The 14,274-nt window shown below is 37.5% G+C and overlaps 1 protein-coding gene across 1 annotated transcript in view; it reads left to right on the forward strand.

The window, feature by feature from the left end:
- The window catches only part of mpp7b (MAGUK p55 scaffold protein 7b), a 46,668-nt gene that overhangs the window by 12,928 nt on the left and 19,466 nt on the right, over window positions 1-14,274 (forward strand). Inside the window, exons 5-13 of the mRNA XM_016252237.1 lie at window positions 617-697; window positions 1,469-1,609; window positions 7,201-7,282; window positions 7,744-7,829; window positions 8,180-8,254; window positions 8,364-8,560; window positions 9,730-9,794; window positions 11,249-11,260; window positions 11,493-11,531. Of these exons, the coding sequence (XP_016107723.1) occupies window positions 617-697; window positions 1,469-1,609; window positions 7,201-7,282; window positions 7,744-7,829; window positions 8,180-8,254; window positions 8,364-8,560; window positions 9,730-9,794; window positions 11,249-11,260; window positions 11,493-11,531 (778 nt within the window). The remainder of the gene's footprint in view (window positions 1-616; window positions 698-1,468; window positions 1,610-7,200; window positions 7,283-7,743; window positions 7,830-8,179; window positions 8,255-8,363; window positions 8,561-9,729; window positions 9,795-11,248; window positions 11,261-11,492; window positions 11,532-14,274) is intronic.

Genomic DNA, 14,274 nt, shown 5'->3' on the forward strand with positions numbered 1-14,274 from the left:
TCTATTATAAAACTAAAGTTTTTCCTCTTCCTTGCACACCTTGCAAAAACAATCAGCTCTGACTTTATCAACTCAATTCTGCAGAGACTCTTAAAAGAAAGATTATCTCCAGCTTTTGACTGGGCATGCTGTATTTCATTAAGGCAAAGAGTAGTTTTAAAGTGATATCACTTTCCATCTTCTCTCGGACTGAAAATGAGGAGGACATTTTGGAGCATTAAGCCGTTAAAAGCATTTTCCTTACGTCGCAGCTCAGTGTAAAATTTCAGTTTTGGAGATTTAATGCATGTTTAATGTCAGGTCCGGTGTCACTCAGAACCACATTCAGTCAAGTTGGTTGTTCCTTGGCTGAACCACAACAGAAACAGCTATTTCTCCAGGGCTCCTGGTACTGTGGCATTTTGACCTGCTATGCAAACATTCGCATAATATTGTCAAGTGGGTTGGGATAGACTGAACCAGACCCCCGAGCATGGCCAAAGCAAACTGGCACCAGATCAGTTCATGATACCTGGAGCATAAACTAAGCCAAATGGGCTGGTCAGAGATTTTTGTCTGTTATACCATATCGTATAGACATTATTAAATGTTTAATGCTTCTTATTTTTCATTCCAGTTGGCAGAAGAGCTGCGCTGTGTAGTCGCCAGCCCAGAGACAACAGAGTTGTTATACCTGCTCTCTAAACCTCATGTACAGGTGAGAAGGAAAAGGCAGAGGCTTGACTGACATAAAGGCTTGACTGAAAACAGAAGCAAATAAAATGATCCCTGCATTTATGGTGGGCTGGTGTCAATAGACAAAGTACATAAATAGTATTTAGCGAAAATGTCATGATAGACACAATATATGGTTGATAAAATATGGAAAATATACATTACTATTTGACTCCAAGCATGAACTGGATTAAAAAAAATAATAATAATCATCTTAAGGCCTGTAAAAATCCAGACCCACACATTAAGTTTATTGAGTTCAGGAGTTTCAGTCATGAGAGCTTTGACAGCTTTATTTGTGATTGGTCTAATGATATGTTGCTTCTTGGATCATTTGTTTGGCTCTCACATTTTATAAAGCAACACTGGGTTGCCTCAGTAAGGTGATTTTCAATGTGGAAAGATTCTTTATCAAGCCAAGTGTAAAGACCAGTTGATTTACCTTTTGATTTTCTGAAAATATTTTTATTTTTATATATATGCTACTGTTCAAAAGATTGTGGTCTGTAAAATGTATACATTTTTTTTGAAAGTCACTTATAAAGGCTGCATTTATTTTATTATAAGGCTGCATGGACAATCCTGCCCTACATTTTTTTCTCATTCAAAAAGATGCTTCTCTCGGATATACATATTTATTATACATATTATTGTTAAAAAAAACAGTGATTTGTAACATTCCATCACACATTATCCCTTACAAATGCGGCTGACTGAATTCCTAATTCCTCTATGTTTTCATTATCCTCTTCAGGCTCTTCTCTCAGTGCATGACATGGTGTCTCAGAAAGAGTTTGACCCTCGTTTGCCTCCTCTGCCCCCACTGCCCGATTACATCGAGAAAGAAGAAGATTCAATCAAGATCGTTCGCTTGGTTAAAAACCAGGAGCCACTGGTGGGTAAATGAGTAAAAACATAGGAAAATAGTCCATGTTGGTTAAAACATGTTTGTAGTAGTAGGAACTCAGCAGTTAATAAGTCATTATGGACCGTCATCATATCTACAATCCATTAGAGAAATCTGCTTCAGCTTTAAATGTAAAGTGCATTGGTCTGCCTTACAACATCAAGATACATTTACAAACTTCTCCCTTCAACAGTATTCACATTTCTATTATAAAACTAAAGTTTTTCCTCTTCCTTGCACACCTTGCAAAAACAATCAGCTCTGACTTTATCAACTCAATTCTGCAGAGACTCTTAAAAGAAAGATTATCTCCAGCTTTTGACTGGGCATGCTGTATTTCATTAAGGCAAAGAGTAGTTTTAAAGTGATATCACTTTCCATCTTCTCTCGGACTGAAAATGAGGAGGACATTTTGGAGCATTAAGCCGTTAAAAGCATTTTCCTTACGTCGCAGCTCAGTGTAAAATTTCAGTTTTGGAGATTTAATGCATGTTTAATGTCAGGTCCGGTGTCACTCAGAACCACATTCAGTCAAGTTGGTTGTTCCTTGGCTGAACCACAACAGAAACAGCTATTTCTCCAGGGCTCCTGGTACTGTGGCATTTTGACCTGCTATGCAAACATTCGCATAATATTGTCAAGTGGGTTGGGATAGACTGAACCAGACCCCCGAGCATGGCCAAAGCAAACTGGCACCAGATCAGTTCATGATACCTGGAGCATAAACTAAGCCAAATGGGCTGGTCAGAGATTTTTGCCTGTTATACCATATCGTATAGACATTATTAAATGTTTAATGCTTCTTATTTTTCATTCCAGTTGGCAGAAGAGCTGCGCTGTGTAGTCGCCAGCCCAGAGACAACAGAGTTGTTATACCTGCTGTCTAAACCTCATGTACAGGTGAGAAGGAAAAGGCAGAGGCTTGACTGACATAAAGGCTTGACTGAAAACAGAAGCAAATAAAATGATCCCTGCATTTATGGTGGGCTGGTGTCAATAGACAAAGTACATAAATAGTATTTAGCGAAAATGTCATGATAGACACAATATATGGTTGATAAAATATGGAAAATATACATTACTATTTGACTCCAAGCATGATCTGGATTAAAAAAAATAATAATAATCATCTTAAGGCCTGTAAAAATCCAGACCCACACATTAAGTTTATTGAGTTCAGGAGTTTCAGTCATGAGAGCTTTGACAGCTTTATTTGTGATTGGTCTAATGATATGTTGCTTCTTGGATCATTTGTTTGGCTCTCACATTTTATAAAGCAACACTGGGTTGCCTCAGTAAGGTGATTTTCAATGTGGAAAGATTCTTTATCAAGCCAAGTGTAAAGACCAGTTGATTTACCTTTTGATTTTCTGAAAATATTTTTATTTTTATATATATGCTACTGTTCAAAAGATTGTGGTCTGTAAAATGTATACATTTTTTTTGAAAGTCACTTATAAAGGCTGCATTTATTTTATTATAAGGCTGCATGGACAATCCTGCCCTACATTTTTTTCTCATTCAAAAAGATGCTTCTCTCGGATATACATATTTATTATACATATTATTGTTAAAAAAAACAGTGATTTGTAACATTCCATCACACATTATCCCTTACAAATGCGGCTGACTGAATTCCTAATTCCTCTATGTTTTCATTATCCTCTTCAGGCTCTTCTCTCAGTGCATGACATGGTGTCTCAGAAAGAGTTTGACCCTCGTTTGCCTCCTCTGCCCCCACTGCCCGATTACATCGAGAAAGAAGAAGATTCAATCAAGATTGTTCGCTTGGTTAAAAACCAGGAGCCACTGGTGGGTAAATGAGTAAAAACATAGGAAAATAGTCCATGTTGGTTAAAACATGTTTGTAGTAGTAGGAACTCAGCAGTTAATAAGTCATTATGGACCGTCATCATATCTACAATCCATTAGAGAAATCTGCTTCAGCTTTAAATGTAAAGTGCATTGGTCTGCCTTACAACATCAAGATACATTTACAAACTCATTTCTGAAGACTATTGCTTGAAAAGATCATTCATAGATTAACTTTTTCCATGAATTAAACTGTGAGTTATACTTCATGTTTATATTAAGGTACTGAAATTGATTAGGAATCAATTGAAATCAACCGAATCAACTAAAATTGATTACTTCACTGAATTGTTTTTTATTGTAATCAGCATAACACTAATAAGGCACACATTTTTAAGGGTAAGATTTGGATTATAATACTAAAGAGTATCAAAGTGCAACCTGGATCAGTTTTGCCTTCAACTTTACCTCCAGAATCATATTTTCCATCTCTGAGCAAAACCATCTGCACTTACATTTGTGTTGCTTAGATGGGATGCTTTGAATACAAATAGGAAACGCTATACAGCCCTCTGCAAATAAAATGCATGACTTCAGATCGAACCCTCTCAAACATGGTCTATCTTTTTATTGTGGTTTATCCTTCTCATTCTGACGCACAATGTGGCTGTCTTCCCATTCATAATGCATAACTTGTAAAATGCAGATTTTCCCTATTATGAGTCTATAACATCTGGTGAATAATGCTGAAGGCGGCAACCATTTGAATGGAGCTTTATGAATTCCAGAGAATGAATGGAAAAAGCATCATAATTTTTTGACATGACTGTGACGAAGAGTCCCTCCATGCCATCCGCTCGCTAAACTGATTTTTTTCCCATTGTTGTATATCGTGATTGTGATTAGAATGGAATACTCTATGATGAATCAGAGAACAGTCAAATACACAACATTTCCAAGCAGTCTGGTGGGAACAAGAAGATGCAGAGTGTCACTAAATATACTATACTGTTTTATTTCAGTTTTGTTATAATTGAGTTGAGTAAAAGTGACAGTAAAACTTTTACATTGCTACAAAAAAGGAAATTATAAAAAATATATTGTAAATAAATGCTGTTCTTTTGAACTTTACATTTATCAAAGAATCCTGAAAACAAAATGTATCATGATTTGCACAAAAAATAGTTAGCAGTACAACTCTTTTCAACATAAAAAATAATAAGAAATGTTTCTCAATCACTAAATCAGCATTTTTGATAAATATCTGGGTCATGTGACACTAAAGACTGGAGTAATGACTGCCAAAATTTCAGCTTTGCATCACAGCAATAAATTAAAACTGCATGCAGCATTGAAAGGGCCCTCGCACCCGGGCCCACCGCCACCCGGTGGCTTTAGAAAAACAGTGAATGGTGAGCAATATGAATTTAAAGCGGTAGATATAGGAGGAATATGCCAGTCATTTATATGTGCCAAACTTCCTGTTGTCAGCTGGTGACGCTATGACTATAAATTAATGTGGGCATGTAGATTTTTATCAAACATATGAAATTTGGTGCAGATTGGACATTGTATGTTTAAGTTAGTGTAAAACAAGTCGTTTCCTGTTGCCAGCAGATGATGCTATGATTATAACTGAATATTGGCCTTTACATGTGTTCAGACTAGGACTCTTATCAAATGTGTGAAGTTTGGAGCAGATCGGACATTGTATGGCTGAGTTACAACAACTTCCTTTTCCATGTCGAAAAATCGACAAAAAATTTTCAGGCCACCACAGACAAGCCCTTCAACGAAAACTCAAGATCTTCGCAATTTAACGTCACAAATGGCTTTAGATTACACTGACCAAATTTGGTGTTGATCTGTTTAAATTACTAGGAGGAGTTTGTTTAAATACAATGCCGTAAAATGGCACAAAACTTGAAACGAGAAAATTCAAAATAACAGATTGCCTGTTGGGTTTCGGACTTCATACCAGGAGACTTTTTTGTAGGTATTGGTGAGTTACATGTGTCTACCAAATTTTGTGCATGTATGTGAAACATAGCTCAAGGGGTACTTCGTTGAAATTTTATAGGTGGCGCTATTGAGCCATTTTGCCACACCCACTTCTGAAACCCATGTCAAATGTAAATTTTCGCAACTTCTGGCACGTGTGCAAAGTTTCATGAGTTTGAGCATGTTTAGGCCCTCAAAAATGCACTTTATTTTGGAGAAGAAGAAGAAGAAGAAACTGAGCAATTCCAATAGGGTCCTTGCACTGCGGTGCTCAGGCCCTAATTACAATTTCTATTTCGAATCAAATATATTCAAATAGAAATTGGAATTTTATTGTAATTTTATTGTAGTTAATAATATTACTATTTTTAATGTATTATTACTATATTTACTGTCTTTTGGATTGTTTCAGTGGTTTGGTATAGAATACATTCAGTTTCTTGTTTCTCAACTTTGCTGCATAGTGACTGTCTACATGACATCTGAAACCAGTGCTCTGCCATCAACCCAGTAGCATGCTAACAAACAAAAAGTGCCTGCAGTTCCCGTCATCAGAGTTGGTCTGTGCTCGATGTTCCAGCAAAAATATTTGTGGTTTACAGGGACTTGTGTAGTGGAAGTCAGACCTGGCAGATGGGGGTTACCTTACAAATGATGATCAGTGATGTTGCCATGGGGCTACATTAACCTTAAATCTGACTGTTCTCTCTTTGAGCAGGCTATTTTAAAGAGGCACAGACCAGAACCCATCTGTTTTTCCCCACACCATGAGTAGAGAGTTATAAACATTGGGCCATGGCTTTTCCAATTTCTATTTAAGATGCATGAGAAGGAACTAAAAAGTTATCCACAATCTGAAGAGATCTTTTTGTCTTACTTATAGGGGGACTTAGCCCTGCGATTAAGGACTACAGGCCATTTTGGCTTCTCCCCTGGTTGAGAAACTATGCAGGGCCCCTAACTCCTATATCATTGTCCCTTGTAGCATCATTTACCTCATTGTCTGCTTCTGCACAGGCTTGTTAAAGCTTGGCCTCCTGAAAACAGTTATCTAAGAGGCCTTTAAAGGATTAAAATATCACCATAGTTTGGACTAGAGTGGTATTGTGGCCACGGTCAGTGTACTGATTGTCTTGGGAGATGATGTGTATGAAATGAAATATTTGGTACATGATTAAAACAGAAATGATTTTTCTATTCAAGTGATGTGAGATGGTGCTAATGGTTATGGAATTGTAGAAAAACACAGACATGTGTCTAATTCATCAAGGTCAAATCTGATGTGTGTTTAGATCCAATGAACCTGAAAGATTAATTTCATTGGCCGCTGAATTTTCCTTCACACATTAAAAGAAAACGGATCAGATGTTTGACATATAATGTCAACAATCTGTGTGATTTAAACAAAAGCTTTTTTGTCCTAATTTGAGCTTTCATGAATAGGGTTTCCCTCGTTAAGTTGGACTTTTTCACCATGGTTTCAAGCAACATTTAATGTTCAGCTCTCACTGCACAACATGCTTAAGATTCCTGTTGTGATATTCACTCCTGTATCACCCTTTCTAAAGATATTTCTGTGCCGATTTCTGCTTGGACATAACTCACTCACATATTGATTTACAAGGCAAACTGGGAATGTTTGCTTGCAATTGGTCCCTCCAGATATATGAACTTGAGCTTTACAGTCAATTTGCTTTTTGGAACTTTAATATTCAAATTTCTGAATGATAGCCTGCAGAACCTCAGTAAACATTTCTATGTTCCAGGGAGCCACCATCAAGAGAGATGAGTCCACTGGAGCTATAGTGGTGGCTCGAGTCATGAGAGGAGGAGCTGCTGATCGAAGTGGTGAGAAACATTTTTAATGTATTAATATTAAAACCTAATTAGAACCAAAATCAGTATATAGACATAGGAGAACACTTAAAGTTGACACGAAATGGAAATTCACCACCTTATTGATCTTATTGTGAATGATTCATCCATACTGTACATATGTTTCATTTTTACTTATAGCTCATAATTTTCATAATCATAACTGCCGTGACTTTCCAGTCATTTAGTCCACTAAGCTTACATTCAGATCTGCAGCCATCTGATATTTTTTTCTTGGATGTACATCACAATATGAAACAAAAGATCTGTCGCTACTCAAAAGTCTTGCTTTAAATATGCATGGCACAGTCCTATACCAATGCTTATAGTTCCTGGTTAAGCTCTTGATTAAATTCACTCCACATTGTTTAACATAATTGTATAATTTGGCTGAAACTTTCTTCTCATTGGTTCATTATTGGTTAATACTACAGGTCTAATTCACGAAGGGGACAAGCTCAAGGAAGTCAATGGTGTTCCAATGGAGGACAAGAACCCAGAGGAGATCATTCCCATACTAGTATGCATCGCAGATTACCAGCATGTGTTGCATTTTGGAAGCTGGTTCCCAGCATAGGATGGTATTGTGTTGGTGTCCCCACAAGACATTTTAACTAGCTTAACCAGCAAACCTCTCTTGGTTAACATGACTATGTTGTCTAGACCAGAAACCAGCAATATCCAAAATAGAAAGTGATGTTAGTCAGCTGTATGTGTAAATGTTTTTAAGAATTTGGTATGTTTGTGCATTTGTTGCTGAGGGTTTTCTGGAGGATAACAAATCTGCATTCTGTTTTTATTCATAAGTGTTATTGAATCTGAACGTTGTAAGCTTGTTTTGGGCCTGTATGTTATTATCACATCTTCCAGGCCAAGTCAGAAGGAGCAGTGACCTTCAAAGTCATCCCAGGCACCAAAGAAGAGCCAGAGACCATAGATAACAAGGTCTCATTATTAAAATAAAGTGTACAGAGCTGTTTTCTAAATTGATTTACACTCCAGATAATTAAAACCAAACTTGGTGACATCACAATGTATTTGTGGATTTTTGCAGATCTTTGTAAGGGCACTTTTTGACTATAATCCCCAAGAAGATCCTGCTATTCCATGCAAAGACGCCGGGTTGGAATTCTGGAGGGGAGATGTGTTACAGATTGTAAGCCAAGAAGATGACACCTGGTGGCAGGCCAGACGGCACGGTGACGCCAATCTCAGGGCTGGATTGATTCCCTCAAGACAGCTTCAGGAAAGGTAAGAAAACTTACATAATCATACTATTGCAAAGTTTCAACTCCAAGTCTAGACTGAGAAACTAAATCCTTCTGTTGTCAGAGTCATACACAGACTTTGTCAGTCAGACTCAGATCCTGTCATCATGTTCCCAATGTTGAATTAGACACAGTCAAGGGCAACACAATCTGACACTCCCTTAGTCAAACTTTCACTCATAAAAAGAAAAACAATCAGTGTCATCAAAAATGTGTCTTTTGTCTGGACAGTTGGTGCCTATAAATGACACCAAGTGATGAGAATATATCAGCCTGCATAGATTTTGTTATTTGTGTGTCTTTGAGTTAATGACATGAAAGTGTCATTACTGAAAGGTTTACTAAATAACTTGATGTAGTCTCAACATAAGATGACACGTTCACCACAGTCCATTCACTGACCGTCTGAGGCCAGTTCCCACAAACTGTTAAGCATGTTCTTAAACTGGCATACTGGCTTAAACTGGCAAACAGTCTGGTAGTTGATCAAACAAGTACATCTGAGGGTGAAATAATATGCCAGGTATAGCTATATTCTGAGAAAAAGAGTTTTGTTTGTGAATTGGTCTTTTTATTTCTTATTATAGAGTTATAGAAGATAACAGATTCTATTTACATTATATGCTATTGTTTTGTGATATACTACACACTACTGTTAAAACGTTTGGAGTGTCAGTAAAGACGTTGTTACATTGTTACAAAACATTAATTAAAGACCGTTCTTTTGAACTTTCTATTCATTAAAGAATGCTGAAAAATATCTTTGTTTCCACAAATATTAGGCAGCACAACTGTTTATAACTGTGATGATAATAATAAGCAATGAGTACCAATTTAGCATAAAAGAATGATTTCTGAAGGATCATGTGACACTGAAGACTAGAGTAATGACTGCGAGAAAATTCAGCTTTGCCATCGCACAAATAAATTACATTTTAAAATATAGTCAATATATTGCACTATTACGGTTATTACTGCAATTACAATTCTTACTTTTTAACTATAGTGAATTTAAGCCAGAATAGGCTTCAGTGTCAACCAGACCTATTAATGTTTGTGTCAAATGTTTTGACTATGAGCGACTGAACTTCTTTTGACTTTGAAGAGACAGCTTTACAATATTTATGAGGAACTTCCTATGTTTCCCTACAGGAGAGTGACTTTACAAAGGCCTGCAGTTCTGTTCCACCCACTGAGAGAGTCAGTTATATTCAGTGGTAAGCTCAGAAATCCAAGCAGTATTGAAACAACATGCAGATAAGACAGCGTTTGAAATATCCAAATGCTAAATATTCACTCTCTCTGGCCCTGTCCCAAATGGTGCACTTTATGCGCACCAGCAAACCTTTAATTGCTGCCATGCATACTTGAGCCCAACATGGCAGTAGGGTGTTCCTTTTGTCATTTTAGCTGCTTTGGAGGCATGCAGCCCTCATTGTGCACTTTTTCTGAAAGTCTCACTCAGCTTAGGCCATCATTTGGGACAGAGTCTGTCTCATGTGAAAACTGGAAGTCCAATTCATTTTTATTAGTTTTTTTTTATTAGTTCATTTAAATTCGTTACTTAAAAAAAGATCTCTGCACAGACATCTACACTGCATTCAATTTTACCAAATAGTATACTGTATATGCTATATGAAGGCATAAAACAAAACAACTAACCTATAAGACATAAAATTATCAGAACACTTTTCAGGGTAATTTTAAACAAATACAGCATGCATTGTTAATTTAGAGCTCCTGTTGGATTAAATATATAAACAAAGAGCATCCCACTCTGTGTTAAAGAGTGATGTGGAAATGGAGTGATGTCACACTTTCACCCTGGCCACAGCATGATGGACAATTGGACTGAACGTCCATGTCTTGCCCCTTGGCTGCCATTGCATTGTGGCTAAAGACAAGACCACACACATATTGTAAGCTTTGGATTTATGCTGCTTACCTCGTAAAAGCATGTTTGTTCTCTTCCAAAATGATTACATTTTCCTTTCTATTCTCAATTTACGGTACATTCATCAAAAAAAAATAAAAGACCTTGTCATCTCAATGTTTACATCCTAAAGCCACCAAATGAAAGATTAGAGATGAGCAAAGGTTTATCTAAAAAGTGTATCCTAAAGCAAAGGGCAGGTTTATCTAAAATAGATTATGAAGTAAAATAAATTCCATCTGTCAAACAGTCAGTCTATTTATCCTCATTGGACCCCATATGCCCCTGCATCTAGTCAGCCAATCAGTTTAGAGCTTGTCAGATAGAGAATGTACACTCAGGTCCTGTGAGTAATATGCAGAAGCGGTCAGTGAACTAACTGTGAGGGTGCAGTCTAACTCTGTGACCATGATGCTCCAAATTTAGGCAGTAAAAACGACATCACATGTTCACTGATTATACAGTAAGATTGATTGATGAAGTGCTAGGCCTTTTGCTGTATCTAAATGCAGCTTCTTTCTTTAACAAATAGCTATGATGCCTGTGTAACTTCAGAATGAGAATGTATTTCCTGATTATTAGAAATCTCTACAAAATGTCAAAAACTTTTTTTTTATTGTTGTGAGTGCAACATCTGATTGACTCTCTCTCTCTCTCTCTCTCTCTCTCTCTCTCCCCCTCTCCCTCTCTCCCTCTCCCTCTCCCTCTCCCTCTTGCCCTTTCATTCACACTGAAAAGACAGCATGGAAGGTAATTTTTCATCCTTTTCAGCACGGCCACATAACAGTAACCCAGCTCTAATTTGCCAGTATTTTTGTCTTAGTTTACATCAAGTTTAAAAAACAGTAACATTGCAAATTACCCCTTTCTTTCACCACTTCTTGATTAAGGGTTGCCCAGACTCCATCTCACATTTATCATTATTTGATCAGAGTGCACTTTTTTCTCTTTTCTCTCTAACCTTCTTTCACTCAATAACCAGAGGATGTGGATTATGGAGCAATAAGTGGCATACATATAGGTGAGAATATATTTGTCTGAATTTTATTTGTAACCTCCTAGCCTGGTATTCATACTTTAAACATTGTAAGCACATAGCCATTGAGTCTTAAAGTTCCAAACGCACACACGCACACACACACATTACTTTTTTCACTCGTGGTCCACTGCACTACAAGTAATTCCCAGAAAACACATAACATGTTTATACTGAATCAAAATTGCTTTTGATAAAAAATAATCTGTATAAAGATGCATAAATACAAATATACATTTCTGTTTGACCCCACCGCTAACTCAAATGCAACCAGTCACACTCCTTTTTTACAGTATATGTGACTTGGCCTGTTAGCCACAGTGCTGATGAACAAGACCATTGTTAAATATATCCATCTCATCCTGTTCCATTTGTACTTTTGCATTATGTTCCCACACCATTATGAGGATGATGTTTATTCAAGGTGAGGATCATTAGTTTTAGATTTAGTCTGATCTGGTTTGAGCATTCATGCTAATGGGAGAGGCTTTGATGGCTCCAGACTGGGTGCTTTGTGCTGGTCCATTAGTGATAAAGGCCATCTGAGAGCTAAACATGCACTGCGCTCATTTAGCAGCTAGGCTACCGGATGAGTCTAACAGAGACGCGCCTCATTTTCAGCTATTTGGCAACCTTGACCCCACTTCAAATGCCAGCATGTCCACAGCTAATCTCCAGGACACACAATGGCCAAACTAGCATCAGGACTGCTGTGGTCAATCAAGAAAACATGCTTAAGACATTACAATGGGACCAAGCCATACTGGGCTTATTTTGCCAGCTCCAAAATTTCAGATTTATCACAGCAGCAGCTCAGCAAGCATGTGATGGAAAATTGGATGCCTTTGCCACAGATGGAGAGCTCTGGTAGCACTGGATGCTTTTTGAGCAATTGTCAACATTCTTCTATAAATCTATTCAGCAAAGCCCTTGCTAAAATTTAGAGGTGCTGTTCAGAGTAACCACGTGGAGATACAAGGCCCAGGGTATTGTGGGATATGAAAAGGGTCATGAGGGAGAGGTGTGGTGGGATATTAAACTGGGGAAACCTGGAAAAGGTATCAGCAAATCCCAGTAAGATCCAGACATGGAAAAACAGAGACGCATTAAAAACAGGCTCTATTTACAAACCAGATTATTTAATCAGTATGCAGTCCCACATGCTACAAAGAGCCAATAGTTAATGCATGCTTGAAACTCCAGAAAGCTTGCTTACTTCTCCAGATCTTTTGAATGTTTTCGGTGTCAGGTAGCCGCAGCTCATGTGCATTAGCAGACTTCGGTAATATGGCAACTGAAAGTCTTCGTCAAACAGATAATGGTTTTAGCATGCAGTCTGGTGTAACCAACCGCATATGATATATGTCATACTTTTTATGTACCGTTTGTGGCAGATAATGTGGACTGTGCACTTGATGAGGTTGCGTGCCGTGTGGTTTCTGAAGAGGCATAACAAAGCGCTCCCTGTCATATTAGTGGATTGTCTGTCCAAATTCCACTGCATGGGATATATGGTGTCTGTGTTGGCTCACTGCTTGCACGTTAAATCGCTATCGACGATTTAATGGCTCATCAGGGTGGCTACATGCATTGCTCCAGGAACGTGAGGGCAGCAGTCTGGGGGTATAGAGGGTATCCAGTGTGTTTTGGAGTACCTCTCACTCTTTCTAAAAGGTATAGTGCACCCAAAAATAAAATTTTTATTAAAGATCTGTCTCTTCTGTATTGTGATGCACATCTGAGTGTAACAGATTATGAAAAAAAGAAGAAAAAAAGAAGAAGGGCAGGGATTCATAGTCGATTATGGAAGGGCAGGGTTTAAGCAGGCTAAATAATTAGAGAAGTCCAGCATAAGTCAACAGATAGAATCTGTCGTTTTAGTGGAAAATCAAGTTATGGCATTTCAAAGCAAAATTATGAGAAAGAAAGAAAGCATGCATGAATGTATATTTTACAATATGAGTTATCAATATTTGAGTCATCAATATTTTTGTCCAGTTTAAGGAGACATTTTGAATGTATACAGTACATCTGCTAAAATTTTAATTTTGTCAGCTTTTAAGCATAAGTTTTCAAATGTAACAGGCCCCAAATATGATAATTCTTTTGCAATAGACTCCCTAAAATATAAATGCTATATGTTGTCATGTACAAAGACTCATTTGTACTATGTATATACAGTATATACATCCACATACTGTACATTATTGTTTCTCCTCTATGCCCCGCCTTTCTGAAACGCGTCGATTTTTACAAAGCTCATCGGTCTGAAAAGCGAGGTGTGCTGTGATTGGCCAGCTATCCAGTGCATTGTGATTGGCCGAATACCTCAAGCGTGTGACGGAAATGTTACGCCCCTTATCATACTGTGATGCCCTGTCCGGCCGGAGCGACGATTCGAAAACATTAAAACCCATTATAAACGAGGCATTTGTTGCATCCAGTGGGGACATAATTACGGATTATAATGACTTATACTATCTTTTTATGCATTGTATCACGCCGCGTAAACATAAAACCATGTCTGCATTTGTGATCGGAGAAATGACAAACAACAAGTGCTACTCTACTGCCCAAAAACTCACTTTAAATATAAAAACTCTTTAAATATAAAAAAACGTACTTACAGTCTGTGAGTCAAAACAGACGGCATTGTAGTCTACTCTCCCAGGATCAGGAAACAGTCCTCCATAAAATGTGCTGCACACATCTGAATATTTGGGTTGAA

The sequence above is a fragment of the Sinocyclocheilus grahami genome, unplaced genomic scaffold, assembly GCF_001515645.1.
Source record: "Sinocyclocheilus grahami isolate Dianchi unplaced genomic scaffold, SAMN03320097.WGS_v1.1 scaffold1095.1, whole genome shotgun sequence".
Classification (NCBI taxonomy): domain Eukaryota; kingdom Metazoa; phylum Chordata; class Actinopteri; order Cypriniformes; family Cyprinidae; genus Sinocyclocheilus; species Sinocyclocheilus grahami.